Genomic DNA, 13,621 nt, shown 5'->3' with positions numbered 1-13,621 from the left:
GACTGATTACTAACGGATTGCCGCGTGCAAGATCACGGGCGTCCCCAGCGGCGGGACTCCCGAGATCAGGCATCTTACCCCCTATCCTTTGGATAGGGGATAAGATGTGTAAGCACCGGAGTACCCCTTTAAACACATATTACTATTATACAGGTCATCCACAGCTTTAGATATTTGTTTATTCCTGGAACAATGCTGGCTGGGATTGGTAGTGCACAATGAAGTTTCAATTAGAATTTCATTTAATCTTCACTCCCCTTCTTTTGTTTATTTTATTCAGTTTTATTTCCATTTTAGGAGAAGATTTGGCTTTTGCTGTACTTCCTGCTTCTAAGTAAATTCCAAAAAGATGGACAAGAAAAGGAATGAGATGACTAAGAAAATATTACACTTCACCTTGGAGATCTTTCACATGCTCACCGGAGAGGTGAGGTGACCCATCTACATTTCCACCATTGTTGTTCCCATCTACATTTAGAACCATTGTTGTCCCCATCTACATTTCCACCATTGTTGTCCCCATCTACATTTCCACCATTGTTGTCCCCATCTACATTTCCACCATTGTTGTCCCCATCTACATTTCCACCATTGTTGTCCCCATCTACATTTCCACCATTGTTGTCCCCCCCATCTACATTTCCACCATTGTTGTCCCCCATGTACATTTCCACCATTGTTGTCCCCATCTACATTTCCACCATTGTTGTCCCCCCATCTACATTTCCACCATTGTTGTCCCCCATCTACATTTCCACCATTGTTGTCCCCCATCTACATTTCCACCATTGTTGTCCTCTCATCTACATTTCCACCATTGTTGTCCCCATCTACATTTCCACCATTGTTGTCCCCCATCTACATTTCCTCCATTGCTGTCCCCATCTACATTTCCACCATTGTTGTCCCACCATCTACATTTCCACCATTGTTGTCCCCCATCTACATTTCCACCATTGTTGTCCCCATCTACATTTCCACCATTGTTGTCCCCATCTACATTTCCACCATTGTTGTCCCCATCTACATTTCCACCATTGTTGTCCCCTGCCTACATTTCCACCATTGTTGCCCCCCACCTACATTCCCACCATTGTTGTCCCCATCTACATTTCCACCATTGTTGTCCCCATCTACATTTCCACCATTGTTGTCCCCATCTACATTTCCACCATTGTTGTCCCCATCTACATTTAGAACCATTGTTGTCCCCTTCTACATTTCCACCATTGTTGTCCCCATCTACATTTCTACCATTGTTGTCCCCATCTACATTTCCACCATTGTTGTCCCCATCTACATTTCCACCATTGTTGTCCCCATCTACATTTCCACCATTGTTGTCCCCATCTACATTTCCACCATTGTTGTCCCCCATCTACATTTCCACCATTGTTGTCCCCCATCTACATTTCCACCATTGTTGTCCCCATCTACATTTCCACCATTGTTGTCCCCCATCTACAGTTCAACCATTGTTGTCCCCATCTACATTTTCACCATTGTTGTCCCCCATCTACATTTCCACCATTGTTGTCCCCATCTAAATTTCAACCATTGTTGCCCTCATCTACATTTCCACCATTGTTGTCCTCATCTACATTTCCACCATTGTTGTCCCCATCTACATTTCCACCATTGTTGTCCCCCCCATCTACATTTCCACCATTGTTGGCCCCCATCTTTGGAGCCGCTCTGTGTTCTGGATGTCTCTTTGTAGGTGAGGTCTCCAGAACTCACCCCAGTAATCCAGATGTGCTCACTAGAGCTCTATACAGGGGGCACAATCTCCTCTTTGTAGTGAGGGAGGAATACTGGGGTCAGTCCCCTCATTGTCTCTCTCCATACACAGGATTACACCATAGTGAAGAAGACATGGGGGGAGTGTGTGGCCCCCAGCAGCCATCCCCATGAGTCCAGAAAATGGAGAAGGGCTCGGGGCCCCATCATGGAGCCTCCACCTCACTCACTGATACATGAGGAGAAGATCCTAGAACTCATCCACAGGATCACTGAGCTGCTGACTGGAGAGGTGACCCTGCTGGGACATTATACAGTAATGGAGGGGTCTGGTGATGATTAGAGAGGTGACACTGCTGGGACATTATACAGTAATGGAGGGGTCTGGTGATGACTAGAGAGGTGACCCTGCTGGGACATTATACAGTAATGGAGGGGTCTGGTGATGACTGAAAAGGTGACCCTGCTGGGACATTATACAGTAATGGAGGGGTCTGGTGATGTCTGGAGAGGTGACCCTGCTGGGACATTATACAGTAATGGAGGGGTCTGGTGATGACTGGAGAGGTGACACTGCTGGGATATTATACAGTAATGGAGGGGTCTGGTGATGACTGGAGAGGTGACACTGCTGGGACATTATACAGTAATGGAGGGGTCTGGTGATGACTGGAGAGGTGACACTGCTGGGACATTATACAGTAATGGAGGGGTCTGGTGATGATTAGAGAGGTGACACTGCTGGGACATTATACAGTAATGGAGGGGTCTGGTGATGACTGGAGAGGTGACACTGCTGGGACATTATACAGTAATGAAGGGGTCTGGTGATGAGAGGTGACACTGCTGGGACATTATACAGTAATGGAGGGGTCTGGTGATGACTGGAGAGGTGACACTGCTGGACATTATACAGTAATGGAGGGGTCTGGTGATGATTAGAGAGGTGACACTGCTGGACATTATACAATAATGGAGGGATCTGGTGATGATTAGAGAGGTGACACTGCTGGGACATTATACAGTAATGGAGGGGTCTGGTGATGACTGGAGAGGTGACACTGCTGGACATTATACAGTAATGGAGGGGTCTGGTGATGATTAGAGAGGTGACACTGCTGGACATTATACAATAATGGAGGGATCTGGTGATGATTAGAGAGGTGACCCTGCTGGGACATTATACAGTAATGGAGGGGTCTGGTGATGACTGGAGAGGTGACACTGCTGGGACATTAATCATCACCAGACCCCTCCATTACTGTATAATGTCCCAGCAGTGTCACCTCTCCAGTCATCACCAGACCCCTCCATTACTGTATAATGTCCCAGCAGGGTCACCTCTCTAATCATCACCAGATCCCTCCATTATTGTATAATGTCCAGCAGTGTCACCTCTCTAATCATCACCAGACCCCTCCATTACTGTATAATGTCCAGCAGTGTCACCTCTCCAGTCATCACCAGACCCCTCCATTACTGTATAATGTCCCAGCAGTGTCACCTCTCTAATCATCACCAGACCCCTCCATTACTGTATAGAGAGGTGACACTGCTGGGACATTATACAGTAATGGAGGATTCTGGTGATGACTGGAGAGGTGACACTGCTGGACATTATACAGTAATGGAGGGGTCTGGTGATGATTAGAGAGGTGACACTGCTGGACATTATTCAATAATGGAGGGATCTGGTGATGATTAGAGAGGTGACCCTGCTGGGACATTATACAGTAATGGAGGGGTCTGGTGATGACTGGAGAGGTGACACTGCTGGGACATTATACAGTAATGGAGGGGTCTGGTGATGATTAGAGAGGTGACACTGCTGGGACATTATACAATAATGGAGGGGTCTGGTGATGACTGGAGAGGTGACACTGCTGGGACATTATACAGTAATGGAGGGGTCTGGTGATGACTGGAGAGGTGACACTGCTGGGACATTATATAGTAATGGAGGGGTCTGGTGATGATTAGAGAGGTGACACTGCTGGGCCATAAAACAGTAATAGAGGGGTCTGGTGATGACTGGAGAGGTGACACTGCTGGGACATTATACAGTAATGGAGGGGTCTGGTGATGACTGGAGAGGTGACACTGCTGGGAGATTATACAGTAATGGAGGGATCTGGTGATGACTGGAGAGGTGACACTGCTGGGACATTATACAGTAATGGAGGGGTCTGGTGATGACTGGAGAGGTGACCCTGATGGGACATTATATAGTAATGGAGGGGTCTGGTGATGATTAGAGAGGTGACACTGCTGGGACATTATACAGTAATGGAGGGATCTGGTGATGATTAGAGAGGTGACCCTGCTGGGACATTATACAGTAATGGAGGGGTCTGGTGATGACTGGAGAGGTGACACTGCTGGGACATTATACAGTAATGGAGGGGTCTGGTGATGACTGGAGAGGTGACACTGCTGGGACATTATACAGTAATGGAGGGGTCTGGTGATGACTGGAGAGGTGACACTGCTGGGACATTATACAGTAATGGAGGGATCTGGTGATGACTGGAGAGGTGACACTGCTGGGACATTATACATTAATGGAGGGGTCTGGTGATGACTGGAGAGGTGACACTGCTGGGACATTATACAGTAATGGAGGGGTCTGGTGATGACTGGAGAGGTGACACTGCTGGGACATTATACATTAATGGAGGGGTCTGGTGATGACTGGAGAGGTGACACTGCTGGGACATTATACAGTAATGGAGGGGTCTGGTGATGACTGGAGAGGTGACACTGCTGGGACATTATACAGTAATGGAGGGGTCTGGTGATGATTAGAGAGGTGACACTGCTGGGACATTATACAGTAATGGAGGGGTCTGGTGATGGCTGGAGAGGTGACACTGCTGGGACATTATACAGTAATGGAGGGTCTGGAGATGATTAGAGAGGTGACACTGCTGGACATTATACAGTAATGGAGGGGTCTGGTGATGATTAGAGAGGTGACACTGCTGGACATTATTCAATAATGGAGGGATCTGGTGATGATTAGAGAGGTGACCCTGCTGGGACATTATACAGTAATGGAGGGGTCTGGTGATGACTGGAGAGGTGACACTGCTGGGACATTATACAGTAATGGAGGGGTCTGGTGATGATTAGAGAGGTGACACTGCTGGGACATTATACAATAATGGAGGGGTCTGGTGATGACTGGAGAGGTGACACTGCTGGGACATTATACAGTAATGGAGGGGTCTGGTGATGACTGGAGAGGTGACACTGCTGGGACATTATATAGTAATGGAGGGGTCTGGTGATGATTAGAGAGGTGACACTGCTGGGCCATAAAACAGTAATAGAGGGGTCTGGTGATGACTGGAGAGGTGACACTGCTGGGACATTATACAGTAATGGAGGGGTCTGGTGATGACTGGAGAGGTGACACTGCTGGGAGATTATACAGTAATGGAGGGATCTGGTGATGACTGGAGAGGTGACACTGCTGGGACATTATACAGTAATGGAGGGGTCTGGTGATGACTGGAGAGGTGACCCTGATGGGACATTATATAGTAATGGAGGGGTCTGGTGATGATTAGAGAGGTGACACTGCTGGGACATTATACAGTAATGGAGGGATCTGGTGATGATTAGAGAGGTGACCCTGCTGGGACATTATACAGTAATGGAGGGGTCTGGTGATGACTGGAGAGGTGACACTGCTGGGACATTATACAGTAATGGAGGGGTCTGGTGATGACTGGAGAGGTGACACTGCTGGGACATTATACAGTAATGGAGGGGTCTGGTGATGACTGGAGAGGTGACACTGCTGGGACATTATACAGTAATGGAGGGATCTGGTGATGACTGGAGAGGTGACACTGCTGGGACATTATACATTAATGGAGGGGTCTGGTGATGACTGGAGAGGTGACACTGCTGGGACATTATACAGTAATGGAGGGGTCTGGTGATGACTGGAGAGGTGACACTGCTGGGACATTATACATTAATGGAGGGGTCTGGTGATGACTGGAGAGGTGACACTGCTGGGACATTATACAGTAATGGAGGGGTCTGGTGATGACTGGAGAGGTGACACTGCTGGGACATTATACAGTAATGGAGGGGTCTGGTGATGATTAGAGAGGTGACACTGCTGGGACATTATACAGTAATGGAGGGGTCTGGTGATGGCTGGAGAGGTGACACTGCTGGGACATTATACAGTAATGGAGGGTCTGGAGATGATTAGAGAGGTGACACTGCTGGGACATTATACAGTAATGGAGGGGTCTGGTGATGACGGTATCATTGTGTGTCAGGTTCCTATAAGGTGTCAGGATGTGGCGGTCTATTTCTCCATGGAGGAGTGGGAGTATGTAGAAGGACACAAGGATCTGTACCAGGACATAGTCATGATGAAGAATGACCCCCCAGGGGTAGACGAGGACATAATCCACGTGACTAGGAGGACACTAGACGTGGCCCTAGAGATGATCCACGTGATATCTGGAGAGGTAAGTAGTTTCTGGTGACTTTTCTCTCTAGTAATAAACAGGTGATGACTGGAGAAGTGAAATCTTGTGAATCCGTCCATACACAGGAGAGAACTGCTGGGGAACAATCAGTCAGTGTCACCTATCTCCTTCAGTGTCACCTATTTCCCTCATTCTCCCCCTATACACATTATTGGCTATATTGATACCGATATAATCAGATGTTGTAATTTGAGAGAATCAAATGGTATATAGATAATTTCAAGCGTCCATCTTTGTATGAATTCCCAAAGAAAGTCCAAATCTGTTCATGAAAATGTTGTCCCTGGGATCATAGGTCATGGTAGATCGGAGTTAATGATTGAGGGGGTGACAGGTCAGACAATGGTCTGTTTACAGTGTTTTCCAAAACTAGGACAGAGTTTTGAGATGAACAAATACTTGTAAGATCTTTCAATCTTAACTAGTCTGGGATTTAACACAATAGGAATCATGGTTACCAACCCAGAGATACAGCGAGGTTATATGGTCCCAATTGTACTCCATACAGTCATCATTGGAGGACATGACATTTGCTTGGGTGGAGGCCTATGGTGAGGAATAAGCTTTAAGCATAAAAAGGGAGACAGAGGGGGAAGCAACACAGATCCCATCACTGAAGTTCCTAGAAGCTTCCTGAAGGGGCGGAGCCATGAAAACCGGTTATGACTATAAGTGTTTCCATGGACCCCAGGCAGCCATCTTTCCTTTATGCATACTCTCGGTAGGATACACAGGTTTCTTATTTAATGAAGTTCCCTCATTTATAATGTGGATGGAATTATATCATATAGATGAGCAGATACGGCTTTATATATCCTCTATGATGAGATGGTAATACTAGTTTATAAGCCACACCCCCTTCTACTGCAGATGAACGGGCGTGTATTATCTATATTATTGCAGTCACATGATGAGATGTATAGGTATTATATGGACCACTCCTCCTTCTACTGCAGATGAACGGGGCATGTCTTATCTATATCATTGCAGTCACATGATGAGATGTATAGGTAGTATATAGACCACTCCTCCTTCTACTGGAGATGAACGGGGCATGACTTATCTATATCATTGCAGTCACATGATGAGATGTATAGGTAGTATATAGACCACTCCTCCTTCTACTGCAGATGAACGGGGCATGTCTTATCTATATCATTGTAGTCACATGATAAGATGTATAGGTAGTATATAGACCACTCCTCCTTCTACTGGAGATGAACGGGGGGTGTCTTATCTATATCATTGCAGTCAGATGATGAGATGTATAGGTAGTATATAAACCACACCCTCCTTCTACTGCATGTGAATGGGCGTGTCTTATTGGGATCAATGCAATGACATGTTGCCTATAGCATATTCTATGAATCTTTCTCTGCTCCACCACATGATATAATAATCCCCACGAGGAAACTTAATTTAAGTCTTCCTATTTAGTAATGTAATACAAAATATATATATTTAGTACCGTATCTTACCAGGGTAATATTCATAACGCCATTTTATATCTCTAGAGAGTAGACGCCCATTTGATATCATTGGATGCGATGATCTGTCTGCAGAGTAATACTGATATGATATCTGAACTAACCAACTTCTGGGATTAAGTTTGATCTTACGAACCAAACTTATTAATGCATAATTCATTTTTATATATTCCTATGTATCATATGTTTATATTACTCTTTTTTGTTAATATTTCATAACCAATAAACCTGGAAATCATTTTAATAATAACTTTATTATTTTATTATATTGCAAAAGTTACTTCTACCACAACTTCCTAGAACTCATATCTGGGGAAAAAGTCGGCCTAGATATGGTGAATTGCATTGTTTGTATATTTTTGGCAACTTATAATGGTCATAATATTTTTAATATTTTTGTTGACCATAATTAACCTGTTAAGGACCAAGGACGTACCGGTACGTCCTGAATCCTTTCCCTTTCTATAACGCGGGGCCACGGCGTCATAGCGGGTCGGGCCCGGCCTCTAACAACGGCCGGAACCCGTGGCTAATAGCACGCGGCATTGATCGTGGTGCCTCATGCTTTTAACCCTTTAGACGCTGCGTTCAAAGTTGAATGCCACGTCTAAAGTGAAAGTAAAAAAATCCCGTTTAGCTCAGGGTGCTGTTTGGGATCGCCGCGGTGAAATTGCGGCATCCTGAACAGCTGTGACACAGCAGGAGGGTCCCTTACCTGCCTCCTGGTGTCCGATTGCCAAATGACTAATCAGTGCCTGAGATCCAGGCATGAGAAGTCAAGCAGCAGAATCATTGATCAATGGTTTCCTATGAGAACCCATTCATCAATGTAAAAGATCAGTGTGTGCAGTGTTATAGCCCCCTATGGGATAACAATGATCAGTATAAGAGATCAGTGTGTGCAGTGTTATAGTCTCCTATGGGATAATAATGATCAGTATAAGAGATCAGTGTGCAGTGCTATAGTCTCCTATGACATAATGATCAGTATAAGAGATCAGTGTGTGCAGTGTTATAGTCTCCAATGGGATAACAATGATCAGTATAAGAGATCAGTGTGTGCAGTGTTATAGTCTCCTATGGGATAATGATCAGTATAAGAGATCAGTGTGATCAGTGTTATAGTCTCCTATGGGATAATAATGATCAGTATAAGACATCAGTGTGATCAGTATTATAGTCTCCTATGGGATAACAATGATCAGTATAAGAGATCAGTGTGTGCAGTGTTATAGTCTCCTATGGGATAATGATCAGTATAAGAGATCAGTGTGATCAGTATTATAGTCTCCTATGGGATAATGATCAGTATAAGAGATCAGTGTGATCAGTGTTATAGTCTCCTATGGGATAATAATGATCAGTATAAGAGATCAGTGTGTGCAGTGTTATAGTCTCCTATGGGATAATAATGATCAGTATAAGAGATCAGTGTGATCAGTATTATAGTCTCCTATGGGATAACAATGATCAGTATAAGAGATCAGTGTGTGCAGTGTTATAGTCTCCTATGGGATAATAATGATCAGTATAAGAGATCAGTGTGATCAGTATTATAGTCTCCTATGGGATAATGATCAGTATAAGAGATCAGTGTGATCAGTGTTATAGTCTCCTATGGGATAATAATGATCAGTATAAGAGATCAGTGTGATCAGTGTTATAGTCTCCTATGGGATAACAATGATCAGTATAAGAGATCAGTGTGTGCAGTGTTATAGTCTCCTATGAGATAATAATGATCAGTATAAGAGATCAGTGTGATCAGTGTTATAGTCTCCTATGGGATAATGATCAGTATAAGAGATCAGTGTGATCAGTGTTATAGTCTCCTATGGGATAATAATGATCAGTATAAGAGATCAGTGTGTACAGTGTTATAGTCTCCTATGGGATAATAATGATCAGTATAAGAGATCAGTGTGATCAGTGTTATAGTCTCCTATGGGATAATAATGATCAGTATAAGAGATCAGTGTGTGCAGTGTTATAGTCTCCTATGGGATAATAATGATCAGTATAAGAGATCAGTGTGTGCAGTGTTATAGTCTCCTATGGGATAATAATGATCAGTATAAGAGATCAGTGTGTGCAGTGTTATAGGTCCCTATGGGATAATAATGATCAGTATAAGAGATCAGTGTGTGCAGTGTTATAGTCTCCTATGGGATAATAATGATCAGTATAAGAGATCAGTGTGTGCAGTGTTATAGTCTCCTATGGGATAATAATGATCAGTATAAGAGATCAGTGTGTGCAGTGTTATAGTCTCCTATGGGATAATAATGATCAGTATAAGAGATCAGTGTGATCAGTATTATAGTCTCCTATGGGATAACAATGATCAGTATAAGAGATCAGTGTGTGCAGTGTTATAGTCTCCTATGGGATAATAATGATCAGTATAAGAGATCAGTGTGATCAGTATTATAGTCTCCTATGGGATAATGATCAGTATAAGAGATCAGTGTGATCAGTGTTATAGTCTCCTATGGGATAATAATGATCAGTATAAGAGATCAGTGTGATCAGTGTTATAGTCTCCTATGGGATAATAATGATCAGTATAAGAGATCAGTGTGTGCAGTGTTATAGTCTCCTATGAGATAATAATGATCAGTATAAGAGATCAGTGTGATCAGTGTTATAGTCTCCTATGGGATAATAATGATCAGTATAAGAGATCAGTGTGTACAGTGTTATAGTCTCCTATGGGATAATGATGATCAGTATAAGAAATCAGTGTGATCAGTGTTATAGTCTCCTATGGGATAATAGTGATCAGTATAAGAGATCAGTGTGTACAGTGTTATAGTCTCCTATGGGATAACAATAATCAGTATAAGAGATCAGTGTAATCAGTATTATAGTCTCCTATGGGATAATAATGATCAGTATAAGAGATCAGTGTGTGCAGTGTTATAGTCTCCTATGGGATAATAATGATCAGTATAAGAGATCAGTGTGTGCAGTGTTATAGGTCCCTATGGGATAATAATGATCAGTATAAGAGATCAGTGTGTGCAGTGTTATAGTCTCCTATGGGATAATAATGATCAGTATAAGAGATCAGTGTGTGCAGTGTTATAGTCTCCTATGGGATAATAATGATCAGTATAAGAGATCAGTGTGATCAGTATTATAGTCTCCTATGGGATAACAATGATCAGTATAAGAGATCAGTGTGTGCAGTGTTATAGTCTCCTATGGGATAATAATGATCAGTATAAGAGATCAGTGTGATCAGTATTATAGTCTCCTATGGGATAATGATCAGTATAAGAGATCAGTGTGATCAGTGTTATAGTCTCCTATGGGATAATAATGATCAGTATAAGAGATCAGTGTGATCAGTGTTATAGTCTCCTATGGGATAATAATGATCAGTATAAGAGATCAGTGTGTGCAGTGTTATAGTCTCCTATGAGATAATAATGATCAGTATAAGAGATCAGTGTGATCAGTGTTATAGTCTCCTATGGGATAATAATGATCAGTATAAGAGATCAGTGTGTACAGTGTTATAGTCTCCTATGGGATAATGATGATCAGTATAAGAGATCAGTGTGATCAGTGTTATAGTCTCCTATGGGATAATAGTGATCAGTATAAGAGATCAGTGTGTACAGTGTTATAGTCTCCTATGGGATAACAATAATCAGTATAAGAGATCAGTGTAATCAGTATTATAGTCTCCTATGGGATAATAATGATCAGTATAAGAGATCAGTGTGTGCAGTGTTATAGTCTCCTATGGAATAATAATGATCAGTATAAGAGATCAGTGTGTGCAGTGTTATAGTCTCCTATGGGATAATAATGATCAGTATAAGAGATCAGTGTATGCAGTGTTATAGGTCCCTATGGGATAATAATGATCAGTATAAGAGATCAGTGTGTGCAGTGTTATAGTCTCCTATGGGATAATAATGATCAGTATAAGAGATCAGTGTGTGCAGTGTTATAGTCTCCTATGGGATAATAATGATCAGTATAAGAGATCAGTGTGTGCAGTGTTATAGTCTCCTGTGGGATAATAATGATCAGTATAAGAGATCAGTGTGTGCAGTGTTATAGTCTCCTATGGGATAACAATGATCAGTATAAGAGATCAGTGTGATCAGTGTTATAGTCTCCTATGGGATAATAGTGATCAGTATAAGAGATCAGTGTGTACAGTGTTATAGTCTCCTATGGGATAATAATGATCAGTATAAGAGATCAGTGTGATCAGTATTATAGTCTCCTATGGGATAATAATGATCAGTATAAGAGATCAGTGTGTGCAGTGTTATAGGTCCCTATGGGATAATAATGATCAGTATAAGAGATCAGTGTGTGCAGTGTTATAGTCTCCTATGGGATAATAATGATCAGTATAAGAGATCAGTGTATGCAGTGTTATAGGTCCCTATGGGATAATAATGATCAGTATAAGAGATCAGTGTGTACAGTGTTATAGTCTCCTATGGGATAATAATGATCAGTATAAGAGATCAGTGTGTACAGTGTTATAGTCTCCTATGGGATAATAATGATCAGTATAAGAGATCAGTGTGTACAGTGTTATAGTCTCCTATGGGATAATAATGATCAGTATAAGAGATCAGTGTGTGCAGTGTTATAGTCTCCTATGGGATAACAATGATCAGTATAAGAGATCAGTGTGATCAGTATTATAGTCTCCTATGGGATAATAATGATCAGTATAAGAGATCAGTGTGTACAGTGTTATAGTCTCCTATGGGATAATAATGATCAGTATAAGAGATCAGTGTGATCAGTATTATAGTCTCCTATGGGATAATAATGATCAGTATAAGAGATCAGTGTGTGCAGTGTTATAGGTCCCTATGGGATAATAATGATCAGTATAAGAGATCAGTGTGTGCAGTGTTATAGTCTCCTATGGGATAATAATGATCAGTATAAGAGATCAGTGTGTGCAGTGTTATAGGTCCCTATGGGATAATAATGATCAGTATAAGAGATCAGTGTGTACAGTGTTATAGTCTCCTATGGGATAATAATGATCAGCATAAGAGATCAGTGTGTACAGTGTTATAGTCTCCTATGGGATAATAATGATCAGCATAAGAGATCAGTGTGTACAGTGTTATAGTCTCCTATAACACTGCAATAAAAATCACCTAATAAAAATCACCCCCCTTTCCCATTTAAAAAAAAAGTGTAAATAAAAATAAACATATATGGTATCGCCGCGTGTGGAAATGTCCGAATTATAAAAATATATCATTAATTAAACCGCACGGTCAATGGCGTACGCGCAAAAAAATTCCAAACTCCAAAATAGTGTATTTTTGGTCACTTTTTATATCATGAAAAAATGAATAAAAAGCGATCAATAAGTCCGATCAATACAAAAATGGTACCGATAAAAACTTCCGATCATGGCGCAAAAAATTAGCCCTCACACCGCCCTATACGCGAAAAATAAAAAGTTATAGGGGTCAGAAGAGGACAATTTTAAACGTATACATTTTCCTGCATGAAGTTATGATTTTTTCCAACCTATATAAGTCGGGGATCATTTTAACCGTATGGACCTACAGAATAAAGAGAAGGGGGCATTTATACCGAAATATGTACTGTGTAGAAACGGAAGCCCCCAAAAGTTACAAAATTGTGTTTTTTCTTCAATTTTGTCGCACAATGATTTTTTTCCCATTTCATCTGAAACTGATGTAATTTCAAAGTAGAATTGGTGGCGCAAAAAAAAATTAGGCCCTCATATGGATTTTTTGGTGCAAAGTTGAAAGAGTTATGATTTTATAAAGGTAAGGAGAAAAAAATGAAAGTGCAAAAAATGAAAAAACCCTGGTCCTTAAGGGGTTAATAATTCATAATTCATAAATA

The 13,621-nt window shown here is 41.8% G+C and overlaps 1 protein-coding gene across 1 annotated transcript in view; it reads left to right on the top strand.

Annotated features, from left to right (window-relative positions):
• The window catches only part of LOC130298000 (oocyte zinc finger protein XlCOF7.1-like), a 210,444-nt gene that overhangs the window by 78,327 nt on the left and 118,496 nt on the right, over positions 1–13,621 (top strand). Inside the window, exons 2-4 of the mRNA XM_056550878.1 lie at positions 298–427; positions 1,853–2,032; positions 6,042–6,236. Of these exons, the coding sequence (XP_056406853.1) occupies positions 350–427; positions 1,853–2,032; positions 6,042–6,236 (453 nt within the window). The 5' untranslated portion in view covers positions 298–349. The remainder of the gene's footprint in view (positions 1–297; positions 428–1,852; positions 2,033–6,041; positions 6,237–13,621) is intronic.

Source organism: Hyla sarda, assembly GCF_029499605.1.
Source record: "Hyla sarda isolate aHylSar1 chromosome 1 unlocalized genomic scaffold, aHylSar1.hap1 SUPER_1_unloc_15, whole genome shotgun sequence".
Classification (NCBI taxonomy): domain Eukaryota; kingdom Metazoa; phylum Chordata; class Amphibia; order Anura; family Hylidae; genus Hyla; species Hyla sarda.
The sequence above is the reverse complement of the archived record's forward strand: the minus strand, read 5'-3'. Positions and strand labels throughout refer to the sequence as shown.